This window comes from Callithrix jacchus, chromosome 1 (genome assembly GCF_049354715.1).
Source record: "Callithrix jacchus isolate 240 chromosome 1, calJac240_pri, whole genome shotgun sequence".
Taxonomy (NCBI): Eukaryota; Metazoa; Chordata; class Mammalia; order Primates; family Cebidae; genus Callithrix; species Callithrix jacchus.
The window spans coordinates 193,645,620-193,670,742 of NC_133502.1; the positions used below are offsets into that span (position 1 = coordinate 193,645,620).

Sequence of the window (25,123 nt, forward strand, 5' to 3'; positions counted from 1 at the left end):
CTGTGGCCTGGGGCAAGAGCTCAAACTGTGCAAATGAGGTGGAGGGTCAGGACTCCAGCAGGTTCCCTGTGCTGGATCCACTGGGAGGGAGTTCCCTGGACAATACACCCCTCCCTGCCAGGCCAGCAGGAGAAGCTGGCAGCCCATCTGTGCTGTCTCAGCTCTTCTGACCCTTGTGACTTTCTGGGGGCTGCAGGGTTCTGTGCACTCTTTATAGATGGAGTTAGCGCTCCTCCAAGGCTTTCCTGCTCTTGAAAATGAGGGAACTTGGCCAGGGGACTGATTTTGAGTGTCCTTGGACCAGCTGCTAAAGCCTATGGCTTTTGTCTTTCAGATGCTTAGGTAGGGGGCTTGTGGGGGCTTGTGACCTCACCTTAGGGAGGGCAGTCTTCTTCCTTGGTCTTTATCACTTAAAGACTGTGTTCTGTGGTTCATGCCTGTAATCCCAGCACTTTGGGAGGCCAAGGTAGGCAGATCTCAAGTTCAGGAGATCGAGACCATCCTGGCCAAAATGGTGAAACTCCGTCTCTACTAAAAATACAAAAAAATTAGCTGAGCATGGTGGTGCATGCCTGTAGTCCCAGCTACTCGGGAGGCTGAGGCAGGAGAATTGCTTGAACCTAGAAGGCGGAGATTGCAGTGAGCCGAGATTGTGCCACGGCACTCCAGCCTGGGCGGCTGCAAGTGCAAGACTCCATCTCAAAAAAAAAAAAAAAAAAAAAAAAAAAGACTGTTTCTGTGATATCTGCTGCTGACACCACATTGGATTCCAGGGGCTTCCCCCAGGGTCCGTGCCCCAGTCTGGGAAGTCATCCTCTGTGTCTCTTCTCAGCAGGAGTTCCTGCTGCCCGCCTATGCCCTGTGTGGCTGGGTGTCAGCCTCAGGGAGCAGCCTGGTGACGAGGTGGGGTAGGTGGGGTTTTCCTGTCCCCAGCTACTCATGGCCTCTGCTGTCCCAGTGGATGTTGTTTATTCAGTTGCAGCTGGGGTGCATTTCGTTACTTTGGGTGTTTTGCTTCAAAGGTGCTCTTTGGGGTTTACAAACTTGCCGATTGTGCTGGGCCCCACAACCACAAAGCCTGATCTGGCAGTTAGCCATTCTGTGAGGCGCCACCATTTCTTTGTTCCAGTTGTCATATTGGGGTGAGTTTGCAGGGGTGCCCCATGTGTCCTTATCCTCTCCCCTGGCGTGCTCTGGAAGGGGTCTTGCTGTGGGCTTGCTTGGACAGACCTATGGGCGTCAGCAGAGCCTTGCTAGCCAAACCTCTGGAGGAGAGTCCCTGGGCCAAGGGCTGGTTTGCCCATATGACTTTTGGGGGCTCAGAAGGAGCCTGTTTTGTATGTGGGGGGGTGTCCCTGCTCAGGTCCTGTGCCTGAATAGGGACCCTGTTGACCCTCTGGTGGTCTCTTCCTTACCTATAGTGATGTAGGAAGGTGGGGGTAGTTAAATGACGAAGGAATGAAGGCAGTGGAGGAGCAGATGTGGTCAGTTAGGCCGGCCAGCAGCAGGCAGGACCCACAGAGGGCGGGGAGGGCAGCACGAGGGCCTGCTGCAGTTTCAGGGCCAGGCCCAGGAGGCTCCTCCTGCCTCTCCCCTGGTCCTGGGTAGGCAGAGCTGGGCCCAGCCCACACCAGCTAGCAGCAGCTGCTGGGATGTGGCCCCCAGTGAGGTGCTCCCCAGCAGCACATAGCTCTGACAGCCCCGCCCCCAGCAGTTCCCGCCTCTGATTGTCCAGACTTTGTTTTATGGGAAAGTTTCCTGTAGAAGAGCTGAACTGCAGACACGCCACCAGAAGTGGGGGAAATAAGAAAAAAGAAAAAACATCCAGAAACAGAAAAATAGAGGGTCCCACCGTCCCAACACAACCACTCGTAGCGTTGGGGTGCATTTCTTCCCTTTCTCCCCACTTTTAATGTTTTTTTTTCCTTAAATATTCACATAACAGAATAATAAGGCAGACCCGTGTGTTGCCCCACTAGCTGAAGAAATACCTTTTTTTTTTTGAGACAGACTCTCACTCTGTTGCCCGGCTGGAGGGCAGTGGCGTGATCTCGACTCACTGCAATCTCCGCCTCTTGGGTTCAAGCGATTCTCCTGTCTCAGTCTCCCTGGTAGCTGGGACTACAGGCACCTGCCACCATGCTCAGCTACGTTTTGTGTATTTCCTACAGATGGAGTTTCACCATGTTGGTCAAGATGGTCTCAATCTCTTGACTTTGTGATCTGCCTGCCTCAGCTTCCCAAAGTGCTGGGATTATAGGCATGAGCCACTGCGCCTGGGGAAATTTGTTCATTTTTTAATTTTAGAAGTAATCTGTGCTCACCATAAAAATGTCCAAACCCTGCAGAAATATACCACCACCCAGCGGCCTGGTCTCAGCTCGGAATCACCCGTGATGGCTCTTCACAGAGAATGGTGGGGGTGCCACATAAACACAACCGCCTGATGCCATCCTGCAGCCCACATGAGGTCCTTGCAGGGGCTTGGGGCCTTCCCTTTTGTCCAGAGCTGCCCAGAGTTGGCTGGTCAGAGACCTTTTCAGCCCATCTCTGTTTGACCCCAGTATCTCTGTGCATCAGTCACGTATTCATTATCATTATTAACTCTGCTTCTTCCAGAAACTGGACGGGAGGTCCCTGATCAAGCTGAACTTTGCCAAGAACAGTGAAGGTGAGTGGAACCGTTGGGGCCAACTCTAGGCTTGGCTTGCCGACGACCCAGGCTCCTGGCTCTCACCAGGTCTCATATGGAATCAGTCATTCCTTTCTGACCAAGCTGGATACCTGCTTTTAGTCCTCAAAAAGTGTCACAGGATTTCTTCTCAAAGATCTGGGTAGTTTTAGGCTGGAGATGGGAGGGGGCAGAATCTTGGGTGTTGGGAACTTTCCACAAAGGTGATTGGGCCGTCATGAGCTGCCAGTGGCCTTTGTGGGCATAGTCGGAGTTGCAGGGCATGGGCCTCCTCTGGCTGAGGCTGTGGTCTGTTTGGAGGCAGAAGTTGCTCTGCACTGGGAACTAGGGCAGCAGCTGGGGAGGGAATGTGGTGGTCTGGAGGGATTTGTCGGGTAGCTCTCAGGCTGGGCGTTTCCTCACTACAGCTCATAGGGCCTAGCCCAGCCCAGCCCAGCTCAGCAGCTCCTGCTTCATGTCCCTTACACACGTTGCGCTGCTCTTGTGGTCAGATTCTTAAATGAGGTACACAGCTCACCCCTGCCCAGGTGCTGACCTTGTCCTAGGTTCTAGCACAGGTCTTCTGCCCTTGCAGATCCCATGATTTAGGGGTTGTCCATGCTCACTGGGTGCATGCATTCCAGGGAGATGCTGTAGCATGTGAGGCCATGGCCCTTTTGCCCCACTTGTCTGAGCCTAGAGCCCGGTTCCTAGCTGATGCTGCGTTCGCAGGTAAATGAGTGAGTGAACTTCAGCATGTCATTGACAAAGGTGGAGGACAGGGAGCTGCACCCTGGTGGCCGAAGGTGGGCTGCCTCCCTGTCTGTGATCAGCAGTGTATGTCTCTCATTCAGCAAATATTTATTGAGTGCCTGCCATGTGCAGAGAGCACAACAGGCTGAGTCTTTGCTGAGAGGAGCATGTGTTCTGGTGGGGAAGAACGCCAGAGAGCAGCTCAGCAGGGTATGCCAGAGGCTGCTTCCGTGTGGAGAGCACAGCAAGGAGAGGGCCGCCCTGACACACTTCAGGGAGGGAGAGCCATGAGAGGCTCAGGGGAGCGCAGGGCTGGGCCGATGGCACAGCCAGTGCAAAGACCCCGAGGTGGGCACATGCTTGAGGGTGTCTGTGCCCAGCCAGGAGTCCAGTATGTCTGGTACAGCATGTGCTAATGATGAAAGCAGGGGATGTGGTGACAGGTTGGGGCAGGGACAGGTGCAGAGCAGTCCTGTGGGCCCTGGGAGCCACAGGAGGACTTGGGCTTCTGCCCAAGATGGGAGCCACTGAGGGAGGGGTGAGGTCTGGCTTTTTTTTTTTTAAACTTTGACATGGCAATTAGCTTCTTTTCTTTTGTTTCCTTTTTTTTTTTTTTTTTTTTTGAAATGGGGTCTCACTCGGTCACCCAAGCTGGAATGCAGTGGTACAGTCTCAGCCCACTGCAATCTCTGCCTCCTTGGCTCAAGAAATCCTCCCACCTCAGCCTCCCAAGTAGCTGGGACTACAGGCACCACCACTGCACCCAGCTAATTTTTGTGTTTTTTGTAGAGACAGGGTTTTACTGTTGGCCAAGTTTACTCCTGGGTTCAAGCAATCAACTCACCTCAGCCTCCCAAATGCTGGGATTACAGGCCAGTCTGCTTTGTTTCTTTGTTAATTGGAATTATTCTTCGTGGATGAAAGTGGAGAGAGGAAGTGTGATGTGCCTCCCCTGTGCCCATCACAGACTCCAGCCCCTGCCGCAGACTCCTGCCTGGGCACAGACATACCTTCCCTGGCATTATAGGCATGAGCCACTGTGCCCCGCCCCAGCTAATTTTTTTTATTTTCATTTTTGTAGAGATGAGGTCTCCCTAAGGGCTCAAGTCCCCACCCAGTGGGGACTTAACAGGCAGAGAGACAGTAACCAAGGCTTGGGAGGCTAAGGTAGGCAGATGGCTTGAGGTCAGGAGTTCCGGACCAGTCTGGCCAACATGGTGAAACCCTGTCTCTACTAAAAATACAAAAATTAGCCATACGTGGTGACGCATGCATGCCTGTGGTCCCAGCTACTTGGGAGTCTGAGGCAGGAGAATCACTTAAACCCCGGAGGCAAAGGTTGCAGTGACCTGAGATCACGCCACTGTACTCTAACCTAGGTGACACAGCAAGACTCCATCTCAAAACTGAACAAAACAAAAAAAGAGACAGTAGCCGGGCAAGGGGATGGGCAGTTCTGAAGGAAGATCTGAGCAGGGGGTTGGCGGGGAATGCGGGTAAGAGGTGGAGCCGTCAGGACTGGAGCATGGGTTGTTTCTTGCTGAGGGCCAACTTCAAGAAGAGGAGGAGACTAGCATGGCGGTCAGCAGAGGTGTGCTGGAGGATGTGAGGAAGATGCTGCAGGGACTGGGCCTTGCGGGATGAATAGGAGTTTCCTAATGATATGGAGGGGCTTGAGGGGCTAAGCAGCTGTCCCCTTGGTTCCCTACTCTGGCAGTTGACGGGGTTCCACCTCCTCCCATCGCTAACTTTGGCCGCGTTCTGTCCTGACTTGTCCTGGCCCCAAGTGCCCACAGAGGTGACTGGCCTCCCCGTGTGTGCCTTCTCTCTAGGGAAGTACCACTGCCCAGTGCTGTTCACCGTGTTCACCAACAACACCCACATCGTGGCTGTGAGGACGACCGGCAACGTCTACGCCTACGAGGTGTGTCCTTGCTCCAGGGCCTGGAGACCACGGTGGGGAGATCTCTGCTGTGTGTTCCCAGGATACATGGGCTGGGCTGTGCTGCGGGCATGGCCTGTCTTTGTGGGGTTTACAGTCACAGCCACAGGCACCGGCCTCTGCCAAAGCTCTGGCATGACAGCCTCCCAGATTTCAGGCAGGTCAAGAATAGGGTTGGGGGAGCTGCATCCTTTGGAATCAGGCAGTCCTGGCTGGCAAGCAGGGACCCTTATCTCGCAGGGGGTCCTTCTGCATCTTCAGCAAAACCTAGGTGCTGGGAAGGCACCGTGCTCTGAGAACGGTGTGAGAGGAGTGCTGGCCCTGGCTCTCGATGGAGCCAGTTGTGTCCAGGAAGGAGCTGTCCCCTGGAGGAGTTCTGTCTGGGAGTGGGTGTAGGAAGAGAGGAGGCAGCCATGTTCACACATGGGTCCTCCTCTCAGGGGTGAGGCGGGACAGGCCCTATGTGGCAGGAAAGCCCCGACCTTTGTGCCATTTTCAGTCCTGCACCAGGACATTGGTGGAGTATAGGTGGCCAGCGCTGCTCCAGGGACCTTAGGGGCTACTTCTTGCCAGAAGCCTACATAGACTGGCATGGTTGGTCCTCGTAGTGGATTGAGGACTCTGCTATACTGGGCCCCAGGAGTGCAGGCATCTCATGTGCACAGCCCCTGCCCACAGGCCTGGCACCATGCCTGTGCATGGGAAGTAGTCAGTGAAGGCTTCAGCGAGTGGGTGGGTGGCTCGCCCAGCCACTTTGCTGATCAATATGTAGACAAGAGCTTCCTGCAGGAAGGTTGCTGCAAGGCTGAACTGGCACATCGTCTGATGCCCAGCCAGCTCCGCCTTTGTGGGGGCCACTGCTTTCAATCAGTGGGGTGAACACTGCTGTCTCTCTCGTTCCTCGCCTCTCAAATGGTGTCATGGTGCCAGTTCTGGGCCTCCCTGCTCGCAGGCTCCTGTGCCAAGGCTTGGGGCATGCATCGTAACACCACTTCTTCCTGGCTGTAGGCAGTGGAACAGCTAAATATCAAGGCCAAGAACTTCCGGGACCTGCTAAGCGATGAGCCCTTCTCCCGGCAGGACATCATCACCCTCCAGGTGAGTGTCCCCTGCCCACCTGCCCCAGCTGCCTTCAGTGTCCACAGCCAGCCCAGGCCTCTGCAGGGGCCACCTCCGTAGCCTGGCTCTCACATCTCCCTGATCCCCGACCCCCATGTCAGGGCCCCTCATACCTGTCCCCAAAGCTACCTGAGGCATCTGAATGGCCATTCTGCTGGCCTGGTTCTGTTCCAGTGCCTTGAGGGCTGGAACCGTGGTGAGCTATGGGCCTCGGTGTCTGGCACAGACCTCCCTGCAGATATCAGAGAACCCCAAGTGAATTAATGAAAAACACGACTTAGAAAAAAGCAGGTGATGGCTAGAGTGCGGCCTGGGGCAGCCTGCTCAGTCGGTCACCTCTGTGGCTTGTCCCATTCTAACCAGACGTCAGCCCCATGGCTGCCCATGTTCCTATCCAGTAGCTTCCTAACAGTGACCAACAGCTCGTTAGAGTGTGCCTGGAGGAAGGTCGCAGCTCGGCCAGCACCTAGCAAGGCTATGCCCCTGTCCCTGCTCCTGCTTATTGCCCTGCCTGGGGCAGACCACCATCCTCCCCCATGCCCTGCTTGACTCCCCCTACCTCTGACACCTGCCCGTCCTTTGCTACATGTGGCTGCCATTTGGCCGCAGGCTGGGTTCACTCTGCTGGGTGTTCTCTCTTTGCCACAGGACCCCACCAACTTGGACAAGTTCAATGTCTCTAACTTCTATCATGTTAAGAATAACATGAAAATAATAGACCCAGGTATGTACAACCAGGGGCTGGGCTAGGTGAGGAGGCATTTGGGGGAAATTGGGACAGTGTTCCCTGGGCAAAGCCCCCAGCTTCCTGGGAGTCAGGGGTTCCAGCCCAGATAAATCCTGCATTTTCTAAGCCAGTGTTCAGAGAATCCGAGTCAACTGCAGCCTCAGAAACAACATGTGGGATAGACTTGCTGCCCTGCCAGGATGCCTGCGCAGGTTCCCCTGCTTTCTGCACTGTCTGGTGCCTTCAGTGGGCAGGTGGTGGGGTGACAGGGTCCTCCTGTTTTCCTAGCCACTGGTGGCTGTCCTGTAACCTCGGAGGAGCCAGCAGGACTCATGCTCAGAGGTCACTTGGCCTCGTGCTGCAGAGCAGTGGCCTGGGTACTTGACAAGAGTTGTGTGAACTGGGTTTTAGGGAGGCTGAGCACATGACTGGGGGAGATTGAGTCAGAAGAGTCTGAGGCCAGGGTTTGGGGCTGGGCTGGGCCTGTATTCTCTGGACAGGAATGCCTGACCCTCTCCACAGAGCAGGCTGCTGTCCAAGGCCCAGTAGGCAGGAGGCACCCTCTTGAGTGGGCAAGAATGGGGCATTTCACATCTGAAAAGACCCACAAACATTTCTGTTGTTTTAATTAAAAATACCTTTTATTTTTGAGACGGAGTCTTGCTCTGTAGCCCAGGCTGGAGTGCAGTGGTGCAATCTTGGCACACTGCAACCTCTGCCTCCCGGGTTCAAATGATTCTCCTGCCTTACCCTCCCAAGTAGCTGGGACTACAGGCAGATGCCACCAGACCTGGCTCTTTTTTTGTATTTTTAGTAGAGACAGGGTTTCACTGTGTTAGCCATGCTGGTTTAGATCTCCTGACCTGGTGATCCACCTGCCTCAACCTCCCAAAGTGCTGGGAATACTGGCATGAGCCACTGTGCCCGGCCCCAAAATAACTTTTAAAATTACAGGGCCGGGCGCGGTGGCTCAAGCCTGTAATCCCAGAACTTTGGGAGGCCGAGGCGGGTGGATCACGAGGTCAAGAGATCGAGACCATCCTGGTCAACATGGTGAAACCCCGTCTCTACTAAAAATAAAAAAAATTAGCTGGGCATGGTGGTATGTGCCTGTAATCCCAGCTACTCAGGAGGCTGAGGCAGGAGAATTGCCTGAACCCAGGAGGCAGAGGTTGTGGTGAACCGAGATCGTGCCATTGCACTCCAGCCTGGGTAACAAGAGAGAAACTCCGTCTAAAAAAAAAAAAAAAAAATTACAGAAGCAAAGCAGCTGGGCACTATGGCTCAGGCCTGTAATCCCAGCACTTTGGGAGGCCAAAGCTGGTGGATTGCTTGAGCTCAAGATTTTGAGACCAGCCTGGGCAACATAGGGAAACTCTGTCTCTACAAAAAATAGAAAAAGTAGCTGGGTGTGGTTGGCACAGGCCTGTAGCCTCAGCTACTTGGTGGGGGGCTGAGGCAGGGGAATCACTTGAGCCCAGGAGATGGAGGCCGCAGTGAGCTGAGATCGTGTAACTGCATTCCAGCCAGGGCAACAGAGCCAGACCCTGTCTCAAAAAACAAAAAAAGCGAAGCATATACTCTAAAAATATTAGAATATACAGATAAATATAAAAAGGAAACTTTAAATCAGCCTTAAGTACATCCTGAGACCCTTGTGACCTGTGTGGGGAGACCCTCAGACCTGTAGCTGGCACCTTGGCATTCTGTGGCTGACAGTAGCTTGGGGCCTATGCTGTGGCTGGCAAGCCCTGGACTGTTCTGGATCTGTGTCCGCAGCAGACGCATGTTGGGAGGCTGCTGAGGGCTCGGCTGCTCAGGGCCATGCCACTGTTTTGTAGATGAGGAGAAGGCCAAACAGGACCCATCTTATTATCTGAAAAACACAAATGCCGAGACCCGAGAGACCCTGCAGGAGCTCTATAAGGAGTTCAAAGGGGATGAGATTCTGGCAGCCACCATGAAGGTCCCAGAGAAGAAGAAAGTGGACAAGTTGAATGCTGTGAGTGGCACAGGGCACTCGGCCAATCCCTTGTCTCCCTGCTCGTCTCATGGCCTCTTGGAGTGGTCCTGGGAACGGGGCTCATGGGGCCCTGGGGTAAATGGCAGGGAGGCAGCCAGGATCCCCCCAGAGCTGTGGTACCCCTGATGGCACTGAGCGTACAGCCCCGGGGCTGCCCCAAGGAAGATTGAATCTGAGAAGGCGGAAGGGGAGAGGCTGACGGCCATACTGGGCATTGAAGAACCAAGGGGTGTGTGGGGGCACACGGGAGGAGACCCCCGTCACAGAAGGTCTGCCTTGTGCTGTGGTCCCAGTCTGAGCTCAGCAGCCAGAGCAGGCACGTTGAGTGGACATGTGGTTCTGTGGTGGCTGGGAGGGCAGGGCCCAATGTGCACTGGGGCCCAAAGCCATTCCAGGGACAGTTGGTGCATTTCAGGGACTGCTGCGGTCCTGAGGGGGACGGCATGCCTGGGACCTCACAGTGCTTCCTGAATGGGGCTGTCATGTTTGCCTCTTGCTCCTGTTCAGGCAGAGTGTGGGGATCTGGAGCTAGTGAGTGCAGAGACATGGGCAGGTGGCTCTGAAGTTCTCCTTAAAGCATTGTTCAAATTCTGGAAAAATTTGAAAAAGAAAGTTTGTTGTCTGTGATCACCCCCTCTAACACACTGCCCTTAGCGCTTTGGCATATTACCTTTTTTTTTTTTTCCGAGACAGGATCTGGCTGTGTTGCCTAGCTGGTCTTGAATTCCAGCTTCACCTGAGATCCTCCTGCCTGGGCCTCCCAAAGCGCTGGGATTATAGATGTGAGCCACTGTGCCTGGCTTATATTTTCTTCTGATGAAAGAAACCCCTTTTTCTTCCTCTGTGATAAAAAAACAACATTTATTGGGACTTTACCCCCCCACCCCTGATTAAATATGTAATGTGTTTACTTCAGAAAGTTTGAGACTTTTAAAAAGAAGTTAGGCCAGGCCGGGTACAAGCTCATGCTTGTAATCCTAGCACTTTGGGAGGCCGAGGTGGGTGGGTCACCTGAGGTTGGGAGTTTTAAGACCAGCCTGACCAACATGGAGAAACCCTGTCCCTACGGAAAATACAAAATTAGCAGGGCGTGGTGGCACATGTCTGTAATCCCAGCTACTCTGGAGGCTGAGGCAGGAGAGTCGCTTAAACCTGGGAGGCAGAGGTTGCTGTGAGCAGAGATGGCACCATTGCACTCTAGCCTGGGCAACAAGAGTGAAACTCCGTCTCAAAAATTAATAAGTTAATAAATAAGTAAAGAAGTGAGTCCAGGCATGGTGGCTCAGGCCTGCAATCCCAGTATTTTGGGAGGCTGATGCAGGAGGATTGCTTGAGGCCAGGAGTTCGAGACTAGCTTGGACAACATAGTGAGACCTTACCTCTACAAAAAACCCCCAAAAATCAGCCAGGCATGGTGGCACACACCTGTCGTCCCAGTTACTCAGGAGGCTGAGGTGTAGGGGGGGGGTCACTTGAGCCCAGGATTTGGAGGCTGCAGTGCGCCAGGATCACACCCCAGCACTACAGCCTGGGTACACAGCAAGACATTATCTCATAAAAAAAAGAAATGAGAACTCACTCATACACTCCTAACCCTGAGGTCCTGTGTGGTATTTTATCTACAGGGTTTTACTTAACGTCCTGAGTCGGGACCCGGTTGAGGCCAGGGGCCCCTGGCTCGGCCTGTCCTCCTTCCTCCCGCCAGTCAGGGAGGCCCTGCTGGAGGAGAAGCACTGAGCAGGGCCTGGGGGTCAGGGGTGGGGTGTGGTTGGCTTCTAGGCAGGCACCACATTTTTGCCCATCAGCCTCCCATGGCACTGCTGAGGTGCCACCCTGGTTTCCTTGGCAGGCCCACTATTCCACAGGGAAGGTCAGCGCTTCCTTTACCTCCACTGCAATGGTTCCAGAGACCACACACGAAGCAGGTAACCACCTTTGCCTCTGCAGACACCTGCCATGTGACCTGACAGTGGCAGGGGGTGGGTGCCCTCCCCTGATTCCCACTCTTTTGGCCTGTCAGGGGCTCCCATGGACACCTGAGTCTCCAGTCCTCCCCCTCTTAGCTGCTGAGCCCCTGTCAGGCCCATGAGGCTGGGGTGAGCCTGTGCATGGCCCGAGCAGAAGACTTTGGCCTCTGGCTCCCGTGCTCTTTCCAGAGCTGGAACCTAGTCCTTGGCCAGATGCCTCTGTGTCTTTGGCCCGTGTTACCTGGCACCGTGGGGCGCCCCCAGGGCGAGGGCAGGGGCTGAGCTGGGACCTCTGCTTGTAGCTGCCATTGACGAGGACGTGCTCCGCTACCAGTTTGTGAGGAAGAAGGGCTATGTGCGGTTGCACACCAACAGGGGCGATCTCAACCTGGAGCTGCACTGTGACCTGGTGGGTGTGGTGGCCCGCTCCCTCCCCGTGTCCCGAGGTCATTTCTGGGGTCATTTGACAGCCATGTCTTCAATATAGGGCTGCCACTGGTATGTGCTTGTAAAAAAAACTCAGCCTGTCACTAGGCGGGACCCACAGCGGTGCCCTGTGTCCTTCCTAGGGGGCTGTGTTGCCCTGTGCACAGGTGCCAGTGTCCCAGAGAAGGGACCAGGCCACACCCGCTGCTCTGCCTGCACTTCTCCCGTGCGCTCTGCTCTGGGCCATGCGGCTGCGCAGGTTCTGCTGCTTGGTGTTGTGGGTCCATCCTTGCCCGGTGTGGCTGGGCAGCTGACTGCTGGATGTTAAAGGCGTCCTGGCTGGGCACGGTGGCTCATGCCTGTAATCCCAGCACTTTAGGAGGTCAACGTATGTGGATCACTTGAGCTTAGGAGTTCGAGACTAGTCTGGCCAACATGGTAAAAGCCTGTCTACTAAAAATGCAAAAATTAACTAGGCCTGGTGGCGCAAGCCTGTAGTCCTGGCTAGAGTGGGAGGCTGAGGCAGGAGAATCACATGAACCTGGGAGGTAGAAGTTGCAGTGAGCCGAGATCACACTACTGCACTCCAGCCTGGTGACAAAGCAAGACTCCCTCTCAAAAAAAAAAAAAAAGGGCCTCCTGTGGCTGTGGTGAGCTGCCTTTGGCCGCTCTCTGCTTCATACATGCATCGGGACTATGTTGCAGACACCAAAAACCTGCGAAAACTTCATCAGGCTTTGCAAAAAGCATTATTACGATGGCACCATCTTCCACAGATCCATCCGGAACTTCGTGGTGAGTGACGCGAGTCACTGGCTGCACAGATGTGCTTGGTGGGACATCAGGGTCTGGGTAGGCTTGTCCCTGCCCTGACCCAGGGCCCTGAGACCACAGTGTGGTCAGTCGGTGATCCTCTGTTGGGGAATGCACAGGCTGTCTCTCCAGACTCCAGCCCATCCAGAACTGGGTTCATACAGGGAGGTGGCTGGGAGGGCCCCTCGTCCTTGTCAGGAGCCCAGGCCCTGTGAGGAGCCATCTGGCAGGAGGGATCTCCTTTGGTTGGGCAGGTGGTGGGCTTAGGTCTCGAGGTGTGACTTGCACATTGGTTTTTGTTCTCACAGATCCAAGGGGGTGACCCCACAGGCACAGGCACAGGTAGGTACTGGTGCTGGGCCCCTCTTTGGGCACGTTGGCTGCTCCTTGGGGCATGAGGGGGTAGCTGGGCTGTGGAATCCGCTAGACCAGGGTGGAACGACTGGCAGCCATCAGTGTTGTGCCCTCTCAGGACTGGCTCTTGGCTTTCTCATTTCCGGGTGGCTGTGAGGCCTGCATAGTAGAGGATGCAGGCATGTGTGGCATCCTCTCTGGGCCCCTGGAGGCCAGGCCTTCCACCTGCAGCCTCTTGAAGCTCCTCAGCCTGCAGCTGCTTGGGCCCAGGCCCTCCCATCTCCGTACTCCCATAGCTCGAGTGATGAGGATGGTGGCCTTGACCCTTTAATCCCTGTCCTGGGGCAGGACCCACTCACCTGGGGTGAGTGGGCAGCAGCCTGCCTGTGTGGAGGCATGGGGGCTCCAAGGGGCCCAGGAGTTGGTGATGTGGGGCTGGGGACCACCTTATCAAGTGCCTATGCCCCAGGTTGGGCTCAGCAAGGCCCTGATGCCCCTTGGGACTCTGAGGTTTCTGGTTCTGCCTTGGCTGGGGCCCAGGCCTTCCTGTTCCTGTGGGTCTTTCTCTTCCAGGCGGGGAGTCGTACTGGGGGAAGCCCTTCAAAGATGAGTTCCGGCCCAACCTCTCGCACACGGGCCGTGGCATCCTCAGCATGGCCAACTCAGGACCCAACAGCAACAAGTCTCAATTGTGAGTTGGCCGGGCTGACTGGGGCTGACTGGGGCTGACTGGGGTGGCCGGGGAGGTGACCTGGTGCTCCCTGCGGGTGCTTCCTCATAGCGCTCCCTGAAGGGTATGCTGGTTCTGAATCAAACCCAGACAGTGTACAGCACCCCTAGGCCAAACACGCGTAACTGCATTCAAAAGGGGGACCCCAGAGTGAGTCAGAGGGAGAGCTGCCCACAGCTGGGTGTGCCCCTGAGAGACCAGAGGTGATTAATTACTGGAGGTCCAGAAGGGCCTCTTGATAAGAGACTGAGGGTGCATATGGTGCCTGTGGCCAGGCGGTGCTGGGGGAGGTCAGTGTCCTAGAGCAGCATGTGGGAGGGGTTGTACACAGGCTGGACAGGGAGAGGCAGCTGGACAGACACAGGAGGTCTGGGGAGTGCCTGGCCCTTGTGCATGTGGGCAGCATTGTGCAGGCTGGTGGCAGGCAGCAGGGGACGGGGGGACCACAGGGCCGTGTGTGCAGGGGCCAGACGCATGTATTGTGGAAGAACAGAGGGCCCCTTTCCATCCACCTGCCACCTAAAACAGTGGCCTGACTTTCCCTCTAGATATGTTTCAGTCTTTTAATGAGATCTCATTGTTTCTCACATGGGTCCCATGACTTCTGGCATACGGTGACTTAAGGATTTTGTATGATTTGTGATACTTCTGTAAGTGGATTTTTTCCCCCCAACTTTTGGGGATCACTGCTCATGTAAAACTACCATTCATTTTATATCTAGCCACTTAATAAAAGCTATCTGAATTATAAGGGAATTTGATAAAGAGTTTTTTGGGTTTCTAGATATTCACACTTATCAGCAAAAGCTGGCCTCCTCTCTGCTTCGTTGGGGTGCACACTAGTCATGCCACTGTCACCATGGGCCTGATGGGGAGGAGGAAGTGGGTGTCCTGCTGTGCTCTACAGGAATCGCTATCGTGCCTTCATTTGTTGTTGGGCTATTTTTTAGGAGGGTGGCTGACTTACTTTCTAGTGTCTTCTTTCTTAGCATCTGTTACGATGATCCTGTCATGGCTTCCCTGTGGCCTTCTGCCCTGTCATACGTGGTCTCCGTTGTATGGATTGACTCCAGCAGGTTTTGCTGTGACAGGTGTGGCCCCTACATGTTGTGAGCAGGGCTGGCTCTGGCTTTGTGGTCTGGAAAGGTTAAAATCACAGGGGTGGCTGGGCGTGGTGGGTCACACCTGTAATCCCAGCCCTTGGGGAGGCTGAGGTAGGTGGATTGCCTGAGCCCAGGAATTCAAGACTAGCCTGGGCAACATGGCAAAACCCCATCTCTACAAAAAATTTTAAAAATTAGCAGGGCGTGGTGGCGTGCACCTATAGTTCCAGCTACTTGGCAGGGTGAGGTGGGGGGATCATCTGAACCAGGGAAGTCAGTCTGCAGTGAGACACCCTGTATGGGGGAAAAAAAATCACACTGGAGTCAGCTGTGGTTAACAGCCGGCCAAAGGCAGCTGGCAGCCATTTATGCCACTTCCTCGGGCTTTTGTTTCAGGGTTAAGGGGCACTTGTTTCCACGAAGTCTGGTGTTCTCTTGGCCTCTCTATGCTCACCTTTTATTTCTCATTCCTAATCACACCTTCCATTCCTCAATCCCTTAATGATCTTTGAAGGGTTTGTCTGTTTTCACTTCCTGTGTCATTATTTTCAGTTTGTCTTTGCTTCTTCATGGTGCTTTACTTCCTTCTCCACTTTAATCCATGTCTGGTTCTGATGGCCCCATCTGTCATTTTGAGGGTGAATGTTTCCTCTTCACAGCTCTTGCTGGTTGTTGCAAGCTTCCCTTTCAATTTCTTTTTAGCCAAGGATTGCTTAGGACTGTTGGTTATTTTCAAGTAGGTTGGTTTTTGTTGTTTGGCAGGGGCTGGGGTTGGGGAGTCATTTCATTATTTTTTATTTCTCTTTGGCTTAACTAGCCAGTGAGTGAAACTACTGACACATCAGTCGCCACCTTCTCTTCTTTTTTTTTTTTTTTTTTTTTTGAGATGGAGTTTCACTCTGGTTACCCAGGCTGGAGTGCAATGGTGCGATCTTGACTCAATGTAACCTCTGCCTCCCAGGTTCAAGCGATTCTCCTGCCTCAGCCTCCTGAGTAGCTGGGATCACAGGTGCTCGCCACAATGCCTGGCTAAGTTTTTGAATTTTTAATAGAGACAGGCTTTCACCATGTTGGCCAGGCTGGTCTGGAACTCCTGACCTCAGGTGATCCACCTGCCTCGGCCTCCCAGAGTACTGGGATTACAGGCATCAACCACCACGCCCGGCCTTCTCTTCTTATTTCTAGTATTATTTTGTGCTTTCTTGGACAACTGTTGCCAAAGGTTTGCCTGTTTACTATATTCAAAGACCATTAGATTTTAATTTCTGTTACAGCTTTGCTTTCCCTTTCATGATTCTTGCAATTAAAGATTTTCCTGGAGGAGCTTGCCTCCGGGTGGTTCTTTTTTTCCCTCCTGAGTTTAATTCTGCTTCTAGTTTCCTTTACTGTTAGAAATCAGTGAGCGAGAGAACCATTTGCAGGTCAGAGCTCAGGTCTGCACTGCTGTGGGTGTGATGTCTGCAGACACTTGTCTGGTGGCTCTAGGTGTGGTCAGATTTGGTGGGCTCAGGAGCATGTCCCTGTGTGGCTGGGGAGTGCATGTTCGATGCAGTGGGATTAATTCCTGTGTCTGTCACTAGCGGAGTCTCTGTGGGCTGTGCCAGCCTGCACCACCCTGGGGAGTACTCTGTGTGGTCAGCGCCAGGACCCACCCAGTGTCTTCCATCATTTTTCTTTTTTTTTTTTAAATATATTTTTCTTTCAGCCTCTCCGGCTCTTTTGAAGGCTCATAGCTAGGGGGATCTGTCGAGTTCTCATTCATCCCCACAGTCTTTTTTTTTTTTTTTTCTTTGAGATGGAGTCTCACTCTGTCACCCAGGCTGGAGTGCAGTGGCAAGATCTTGGGTCATTGTAATGTCTGCCTCACAGGTTCAAGCAGTTCTCCTGCTTCAACCTCTCAAGTAGCTGGGATTGTAGCCGCCCGCCACCACACCCGGCTAATTTTTATATTTTTAGTAGAGACAGGGTTTCATCATGTAGGCCGGGTTGATCTCAAACTCCTGGCTTCTGGTGATCTGCCCGCCTCAGCCTGCAAAAGTGCTGCGATTAACCCTGACAGTCTTAAGTGTGGACTTAATTCTTCAGGTGATCTGTCATATTCTATGATCTTGCTGCTTTCTAGTTACTTTTTTAATATTTCCTTTCATTTGCTTCTCTTCTCTTCCTCCTGGTTTGGAAGTTAGATGTTTTACTTCTGGTCTAAGGTTTAGAAGGACTTCTATTTAAAGTCCATAGTTATGAGATACAATCTCTGCATTCCTCCCAGACCAGACTGGCAGAAACTCTGTCCTGTTCTTATCGCAGTGCTTTTGGGTGTTTTCATTCCACCCCATTTTCTTCTTTTTTGAGACAGACTTGCTCTGTTGCCAAGGCTGGAGTGCAGTGGTGCCATCTCAGCTCACTGCCAACTCTGCCTCCCAGGTTCAAGCAGTTCTCTTATCTCAGCCTCCTAAGTAGCTGGGACTACAGGCACAGGCCATCACACCCAGCTAAGTTTTGTATTTTTAATAGAGGGTTTCACGATGTTGGCTAAGCTGGTCTCAAACTCCTGGCTTCAAGTGATCCACCTGCCTCGGCCTCCCAAAGTGCTGGGATTACAGGCGTGAGCCACTGTGCCCGGCCGACCCGAGCACTTTCTTGGTCCATGTTTGTTTATGTCATTCACGTTTCTTAACGTGACATAAACAAACATGGACCAAGAAAGTGCTCGGGTCTTCATTGCCTCCTTTCTCCTGGTCAGAGTCCTCAGTCCGACAGGTCCCTGATGGCATGGGGCTGGCTCTGGTTTTCCAGGTGTCCCCTCATTCAAGCCACCTCCCACAGAGCTGCATGGCCAGGCTCGCTCGGGGCACAGGGACTACCTGATGGACAGTGGGCAGCAGCTGGGGCAGCAGGAGGACCTGGGGACAGTTGAAGTCCAGGGTCCTCTAGGCAGCCTTGGGGGCTAATGACCTGCCCCAGTGAGGAACAGTCGGGAGCCACGTGCACACGTGTATCCATGGAAACTGCAGGTTTCCAGAGCTGGCTGTAGAGGGCAGGCAGCTCCTGGTGTGCTCCCAGGCAGGCCAGTGGCAGAAGCTGCCGCCTTCTCCCTAACCTTCCTGCCTTCCTCCTCAGCTTCATCACATTTCGCTCTTGTGCCTACCTGGACAAGAAGCACACCATCTTTGGACGGTAAGGGAAGTGGCTGTGTGAAGCCTGGGGAATCAGTGGGGTAGGTGGGTTTCTTCCCCGTCTGAGGCCGCCTCAACAGACCTGAGCCATGTGCCATGCTGGCTGTCACTGCTATGCAGTGGGTTGAGGCTATGCAGAGCTGGGACTGGGGGTGCTCCATGGGCCAGAGAAGTCTGGCTCTCCAGACTCACCAGGCTCAGGAGAGGAGGAAACTTGCCCCTGCATGGCCTGCCTGCTGCCCTGTCTCAGAACTGACGGCGCACCACTCCCGAGTCTGGCCATGCCTGGCTCCCTTCACCCTCTAGTCCAGTGGTCTCTCCAGCGTTGTGGGCCGCGTGGTCTCTGACACCCACCCAGTTGTGTGGAAGCAGCACAAAATAGACAGGATAGACACAGGTGGCATGTAGAGTTCTGGCCAAGTAGAACTGTTTACCAAACCAGTAGGGAAAGCACAAGCCATGTTTTGTGACTCCTATGTTTCCTGGGGGTTAGGGGGAACCAAAGAAAACAGAAAAAACCCAAGTGGATTTGCCCAGGGCCATGTTCTGCTAACCCCACCCTTGCCACTCTCTTTCCCTGCCTTCCTGGCTGCTGCCCGAGGACTGACAGGCCAGCCTCCGGGAGGGCCCCATCGTCCTGGGCATGCTCTCAGCCCCTCTTCCCTCATACCTTGGGGACTCAGCTGTGGGGGTGTCCTCCCTGAGCACACGCAGACCTGCCTCTGTCTCCCTGCTACAGGGTTGTTGGGGGCTTTGATGTACTGACGGCCATGGAGAATGTGGAGAGTGACCCCAAAACTGACCGTCCTAAGGTCTGTGCCCAGGGAGGTGGGGCACAGTGGCTAGGGGCCAGGCAGGCTGGGGGAGGACCTGCCGCACACTGAGCCCTCTCTGCTGCTAGGAGGAGATCCGAATCGACACCACTACGGTGTTTGTGGACCCCTACGAGGAGGCCGATGCCCAGGTGAGGGGGCACAATGCCACCACCTAGGAGGGTCTGGGCCAGTGCACCTTCCCGCCCCAAGCCTAGCATCTGCCCTACCTGAGGTGCTGCGGGTTAGCCACTGCCCTGTTCTGCTACAGATTGCCCAGGAGCGGAAGACGCAGCTCGAGGCTGTCCCGGAGACCAAAGTGAAGAGCAGCCAGCCTCAGGCAGGGAGCCAGGGCCCCCAGACCTTCCGCCAGGGCGTGGGCAAGTACATCAATCCAGCAGCCAAGTGAGTGCCACAGGGATGTCCTGTTTTCCATGATGCTTCCTAAGGCTGACTGAGGTCTGGGGGTCAGACTCAGAGGGGCAGGAAAGCCACAGGTGTGGGCTTGTGCTGTGTGGCCTCCGAAGGCCTGGTCAGGGCCTTAGCAGGTGGAAGCGATTGCATTCAGGGGGACGTGGGAGCAGCAGTTGGGAGGGCTGTGTGGAGACAGACGGGTCAAGCAGGGGCCGAGGAAGGGCGTGGTCTCTCAGCAGCTGCTTCTCTTCCCAGGAAGCGAGCGGCAGAGGAAGAGCCCTCAACCAGTGCTACTGTCCCCACTTCCAAGAAGCAGCCCAGTCGGGGTTTTGGGGACTTTAGCTCCTGGTAGTAGCAGGTTGGTCACTGTGGACCTTGGTGGGTTGCAGGGCTGGGGTTTGTGTCCACATCTGTTTCTAGCCTTCTTGCTGCCCTGTTGCCATCCAATAAAGCTTGTACCTGCTGCCTGCATCCCCTTTCCTTGCCCCTGGGAGGCCACAGACACCCCATCCCTCCACCTGTTGCCAAGGGGCGTGGCCCTATTTCCAGGACCTGGCCCAGGCAGAGCCACTACTGGGACCTCCAGGCACAAGGCCTTCCCTGCACACAGGCTGGCACCCCCAGGCCTCCAGTAGGCAGGCCAGGTTAGTGAGAAAGGACTGTCCCTCCAGATTGTTTTCCTCTTGAAGACAGGGTCTTGCTCTGTTGCCAAGGCTGTAGTGCAGTGGTATGATCATGGCTCACTGCAGCCTTGACCTCCTGGGCTCAAGTGATCCTCCTGCCTCACCCTCCCAAGTAGCTAGGACTACAAGTGTGCATCACTACACCCAGCTATAACTCTGGTTTTCTTACCCCTTCTTCTGTCATCTCAGGGACTGCCTATTTATACAAAGAATGTGGTCCCCTGACTAACACCATCACCTGGGACAAATTTTCAGACCCCGGGCCTTCTGAGCCTAAGCCTCTGCAGGGTGGACTCCTCAGTCTCTTTTAACAAAACCTTAGGGGCTCTTGATGGCCGGTGCTGGATTGCACCATTGATGTTACTTTTAAACACCTTTCCTGCTCTTGGGGCCCGAGGCACCTGCTCTGGCCACATAGCACCTGGCCTTCATCCCAAGACTGCCTGGCTTCTCTCTGCCCCGTCAGAATCTTGAGGGACCCATACTGGTTGAGGCCAGTGTCTACAGCCACAAGAACAAGTGGCTGATCCTCTCCCCGCCCTCCCACTGAGAAGGGGGCCTTGAAGCTGCCCTCAGGACCGGACATTGGGCTCCATGACTCTTCTCCTGTCACAGACTCTGAGGGCCTTGGGCCGGCTGTATTAGCATCTCCTACTGAAAGACCCCTCCTTTGACCCCCATTTTTCTGTTAAATGTGCCCCTGGCTGGCTTTTTCTTCCATCTTCAGCCTGTGTAAGTGTTCTCTGACGTCAGGGGTGCTCCTCACCTGACGCTTGCCTCTTCGGTTCTTTGTTGTCCTGAGGCCACCGCCCCCGTCTAGATCTTAACACTAAGTCCTAACTTAAGCCTTGTTCTTGGTTTCCTCATTTTCATCACCCCATATACCTGTACCTCTGCCATTCCTTTTCTCATCACTGATGCTGAAGCTGTAGGGCTGAGTCCTTTGTCTCCCTGGATGTCAGATGGCACCTCATCTGCCTCCCTGTCCACTGCCATAGGCTGTTCGATGACTGCTGGAGGCTTGTCTGCTCCTTGTCACCCTGCTGCACACCAGCCCCTGGCCTTTCATCGTGCTGAGAACAAAGACTACAACCCGGCTCACTCCGCCGCCTCTCCAGCCGCTTACCCCTGCCTGTGACTGGGCTCTAGTGACTTCTGATGCCCGCTGTGCCTCCCACCAGGCACTGCCCTCAGTGAGGCCTGGTCCAGCCTGGTAGTAACTCGCTTGTAAGAGACTCAGACACCAAATTGGGCCTGCACAGGAGAGGTGCAGTAGGACAGTGACCACCCACGGGTCTACATACCTGTAGGCCTCTGAGCCAGTGCCCGAGGTATGTGTGTGAGGGAGCGGGGTGGGGGTGGGGTGGGGTGGTGAAGGCCTGAACAGGGAGGGAGAAGGAGGTTTGAAAGGACCCAACACCCTAGCTGGCCCTGACTCTATTCTCTGGCCACACTCAAATCCCCATGATGGTGGGGGCAGAGAAGTAGGACCAGGCCGCCCTTGGCTCCAGAGCTCCATGACCCCAAGACAGCCCTCTGCTCTCGGTGGCGCCACAGAGAGCCTGAGCTCAGCCTTCTGAATCAGGTCATGGCCTCATCCACTGAAGGGACAATTTTAACATTTGACATCAGAAGCTTTATTTGTAAACCTCACACAGATAATGACCAAGGGCTGGCAGTGCGGCCAGAGGACAGAGCAGGCTGAAGGCCCCATGCTTGGGCTCGGCAGTTTTGCTCTGTGAAGCTGCCATGGGTGATCTTCCAGCCTCACCAGTGGTCTGCAAATGCAGGAAGGGCTTCAGGGCTGTCTGACCCGGGGGCAGAGGATAGGCCTCCAAGGACCTTTGGGCAAGTGAGGGTTTACATTTCTGTAGTTTGTTTTAGAGCTTAATTTGTAGTTTTCTAGATATTAAAACCACTTGGATTTTGTAACGACCTGATGAGGGCATCAGGTAAATTAAAGGATTTGGGGAAGATTCTTATTTCTGATTCTAATATCTGACAGATACCATAAAGAATAAGCATTACAGTATAAAAATACTGTGTATAAAACACTGAACCACATTCCTAAAGCAACTGCACTGTGCCATCACACTAGTGTTTCATTTAAATGCATTTATAGCCCTGACATCACCTCCCTGTTCTCAAGGAAGATTTTAAATAATTTAAATACAAGTCCCAGACACTATTGTTTAAGAATTTAGAGGGTGTTGGATATGGTCTTATGAATAGCACTTCCCCTGAAGCCAGCTCATAGTCAGTTCATTTGGTTTAGAAAGGAGCTTATATTTTGCAGAAGACCAACAAAAGTGATAAAAGTTTTGTTGGTATAAATTACAAAAAAAAAACAGTCATAAGACTACCAGTAAAAAACGTTCAATCAATCAGTGCCATCACATAAGACAGTACAAAAACCAAAGTGCTCAAATAGAAGGAGCAGTAAACTCGCCCAAAACATAGAAAAGCTTTAAATAGAATTTTAGTATATACAAAAATCGGTCGGAAGAGTTTTAGAAGATTCTTCAATTTAAGTGAAGCATCTTGAGTCGCTCAGGACCTTCCTTGATGTCCTCACACTGGCATGAGCCCCCCAACTGTTTCCCCTAGTCCCCGAGGCATCTGAGGCTGGGTTCCCATGTGGGAAAGGAATGAAGACTTGAAGGGGAGGGTCAGTTTAAGCTATGTTTTCAGTGAATGCCTTCCTCCAGCTGGGAAGGTGTCTTTTAGTCTCTTCACAGTCTCAAAACAATTGGACTGAAGCCACAGGTGTTGCTAACTTCACGTGCCAGCTCATGGGTGGAGCCTCTTCAAGGCTTGAGACCATGGCAGTGATAGCCCGGCAGCCTGCAGTGACTCCCATGTTCTGAGTGGCTGCACGTGAGCTCAGGAGGACGGGTATGTGCTGGGCCAGCCTAAACACGCAGGGGAGGCTACCGCAGGGAGAAAGCAGCTTGCATGGCCACAGCTGGCTGTGGAGGCTTACGAGATAGTACAAGGATTACCTTCCTAAATGGAAGATGTGCTTTAAAGGAACTGCCTCTCGCTCCTGCTGAGTTGACACATCTCAGTGCTGTGCCCACCAGGGCAGTGGCATTTCCCACATTCCAAGGCTTTGAGGCTTGGGCAAAGAGATAGATAGTACCCAAAGGCATGCTCTATATGAGCAGTGAACTTGAGTGGGCACAGTCCCGTGCCTGCCCGGGCCACACACAGGTCTGGGTTTAGGAGGGGCTGCAGTCCAGGGAGGTGTGAAGCTGGGCAGGAGGTTCTTGTCTACCACTGACACTCTTGCCCCTAGACTAGCTTGTCTGAAGGCAGCTTCAGAGCCACTTGCCAGGTTGAGAAATATCCAGGCTCAGTGCTCTCCTAGCTGCTGCTGCTCTGCCCTCCCCAGCCCCCTGCCTGCCCTCTGCTCTGAGACAAGTTACTAAATGTTGAAAACCAAACTTAATCTGGGAGTAGCTTTTGGCCTCCATCCTCTGCAAGGTGGCCTAAACCCTTGATGGGATGCCCACTCCCGGTGGAGGGCAGGTGGATGGATGGACTGGAATTTATAATAAAATGTGTGGCAGAAACACAGGCCTTAGGAGATTCCACAGGCCCCTCTGTCAGTTCATGTGACATGGGACAGCACCAGGCAGGCCAGCCGTCTGCATGCACGAAGGCTAAACTTGTCATTTTAACCTTTTCTGAGCGAATTTTAAAACATTTTGGCAAATCTCAAGTTTTGAAGTTTCTCCTGTGGGTTCTGGACTCTTTCATATGCAAAAATAATTCTTTTTCTTCAAGTACATCCAGGGTAGAAAATTAAATGTGACTTTTACTCGGTCCAGTGGACCAGCCACTCAGTAACTGCCTGATACCTAAGCTGCTTCACCGCTGAGGGCGCAACTCCCTGTACCAGACCCTGTGAGGCTGTCCCCTCAGTAACGGCACCTCTGCAGGCCCCTGGGACAGCCCTCTCTAAGAACTAGCTCACCTGCTTTCTAGATAAGGAATCTATTGGCATAAATTAACAAGATGTTCCACTAGACACATTTCTCTATAGTGTATCTAAAATGTCAGTGCTGGCCTCTGGAATTAAATGAACACTGTACTTTAACAATTCATTTGCAAGAGGAATAGCCACTTTGAAGTTCTGTGAATTTAAGAAAAAAAGCAGGGTGGAGGGTAGGCTACAATACCTTTTCTCTAAAAAAGGGAAAGGTAAGACTTGGTATCTAGAGAGACCCTGTCCCCACTATGGTCTTCAAAGACTTGGTTTGGTTTCCTGAACCTAAAAAAAGCAGATCCCAACTATATTGAAGACAAAGGTAAAAGGAAGGTATTAACTAGGCGGGTAAGTCATCAGTTGGTTAATTCTTTCTCTAGAACTTGAAAAAAGCTCATTGAAAATTTTCAGAAACAACCATGTACACGAAGAGAACAGATTAGATGGGACACCTTACCCACAGAAATGGCTGAGTGTCAACAGCTGTGCGCAGCTAGCCTTTGAGGTCAGAGGGCAAGAAAGGCTGTCACATGCTCCTAAGTTTCCATTACATTCAGTTTCTTTCACAAAATAGCATTCGAAGGAGAAGGAAGTCCTCACTTTACTCCCAACCATTGTCTTTGATCATGTGAGCAAGCTCAATGATGAATTTTCCTTCCTTGTATTTCTGACTGCTCTCAAAGGCATGCTCCTTGAAAAACAAGAGACAAAGGTTTCAAGACAGAAGTTTTCACTTTTCAATTTCATCACTCTGTGGCAAAAAAAAAACAAAACAACAACAAAACCCAAGTCTGTACTAATAACTACACCCAGATGTTCCGTGAGCCTTCACTCACCCAGCGCCAGCTGCCGGGAGGGTGACCGGGTGAGAAGTCCCTTGAGGCAGTGTAGGGTTACTTTGCATTTGTTGTTAAAAGGTTTTCCTGTGCTTGCTTGGGCAGCACATATGCTAAAAGGTTTTCTGTTCCTCTGTTTTGAGATAGGGTCTCTGTCGCCCAGGCTGGAGTGCAGTGGTGTGGGGTCATAGCTCACTGCAGCCTTGACCTCCGGCGCTCAAGTGATTCCTCCTCAGCCTCCCAAAGTGCTGGGATTACTTGTAGGACAGTGTGAGTGCAGATCTGTTTACTAGACATTTACTACCTGTGGGGTCATTTAATATGCAGAGGACTACACTCCAGGAATTCCGTGCGTAACTAGAGTGAAGGCAAGTACAGGGAGAGCCAACGACATCTGGGGCCTGGGCACAGTGGTGCACACCTGTAATCCCAGCACTTTGGGAGGCCAGGACAGGAGGATTGCTTGAGTCCAGGAGTTTGGGACAAGCCTACACAACATAGTTTTTCTTCTACAAAAAAAAAAAAAAATCAAAAAATTAGCTAAGTGTGGTGTGCCAATTGTCCAGCTACTTGGGAGGCTGAGGTA

The 25,123-nt window shown here is 53.1% G+C and overlaps 2 protein-coding genes and 1 long non-coding RNA gene across 6 annotated transcripts in view; 1 reads left to right on the forward strand and 2 right to left on the reverse strand.

Moving 5' to 3' along the window:
- PPIL2 (peptidylprolyl isomerase like 2) overlaps nt 1-21,692 on the forward strand; it is a 32,138-nt gene extending 10,446 nt beyond the window's left edge. For both annotated transcript variants that reach the window (XM_002743570.6, XM_009007289.5), the window contains 16 exons: nt 2,620-2,671; nt 5,257-5,348; nt 6,375-6,464; nt 7,134-7,209; nt 9,054-9,214; nt 11,085-11,160; nt 11,505-11,611; nt 12,334-12,423; nt 12,750-12,783; nt 13,369-13,486; nt 17,746-17,802; nt 18,541-18,613; nt 18,703-18,765; nt 18,885-19,018; nt 19,283-19,385; nt 20,709-21,692. In XM_002743570.6, the coding sequence (XP_002743616.1) occupies nt 2,620-2,671; nt 5,257-5,348; nt 6,375-6,464; nt 7,134-7,209; nt 9,054-9,214; nt 11,085-11,160; nt 11,505-11,611; nt 12,334-12,423; nt 12,750-12,783; nt 13,369-13,486; nt 17,746-17,802; nt 18,541-18,613; nt 18,703-18,765; nt 18,885-19,018; nt 19,283-19,379 (1,320 nt within the window). In that variant the 3' untranslated portion in view covers nt 19,380-19,385; nt 20,709-21,692. The remainder of the gene's footprint in view (nt 1-2,619; nt 2,672-5,256; nt 5,349-6,374; nt 6,465-7,133; nt 7,210-9,053; nt 9,215-11,084; nt 11,161-11,504; nt 11,612-12,333; nt 12,424-12,749; nt 12,784-13,368; nt 13,487-17,745; nt 17,803-18,540; nt 18,614-18,702; nt 18,766-18,884; nt 19,019-19,282; nt 19,386-20,708) is intronic.
- LOC118146214 (uncharacterized) lies at nt 5,343-9,044 on the reverse strand. The gene is made up of 3 exons (XR_013521668.1): nt 8,910-9,044; nt 6,615-6,717; nt 5,343-6,368 (listed from the first exon to the last, which is right to left on the reverse strand). It is a non-coding gene; the product is annotated as an uncharacterized LOC118146214 (long non-coding RNA).
- The window catches only part of YPEL1 (yippee like 1), a 32,743-nt gene continuing 28,943 nt past the window's right edge, over nt 21,324-25,123 (reverse strand). For all 3 annotated transcript variants that reach the window (XM_002743571.7, XM_054245452.2, XM_078335930.1), the window contains one exon: nt 21,324-24,392. In XM_002743571.7, the coding sequence (XP_002743617.1) occupies nt 24,303-24,392 (90 nt within the window). In that variant the 3' untranslated portion in view covers nt 21,324-24,302. The remainder of the gene's footprint in view (nt 24,393-25,123) is intronic.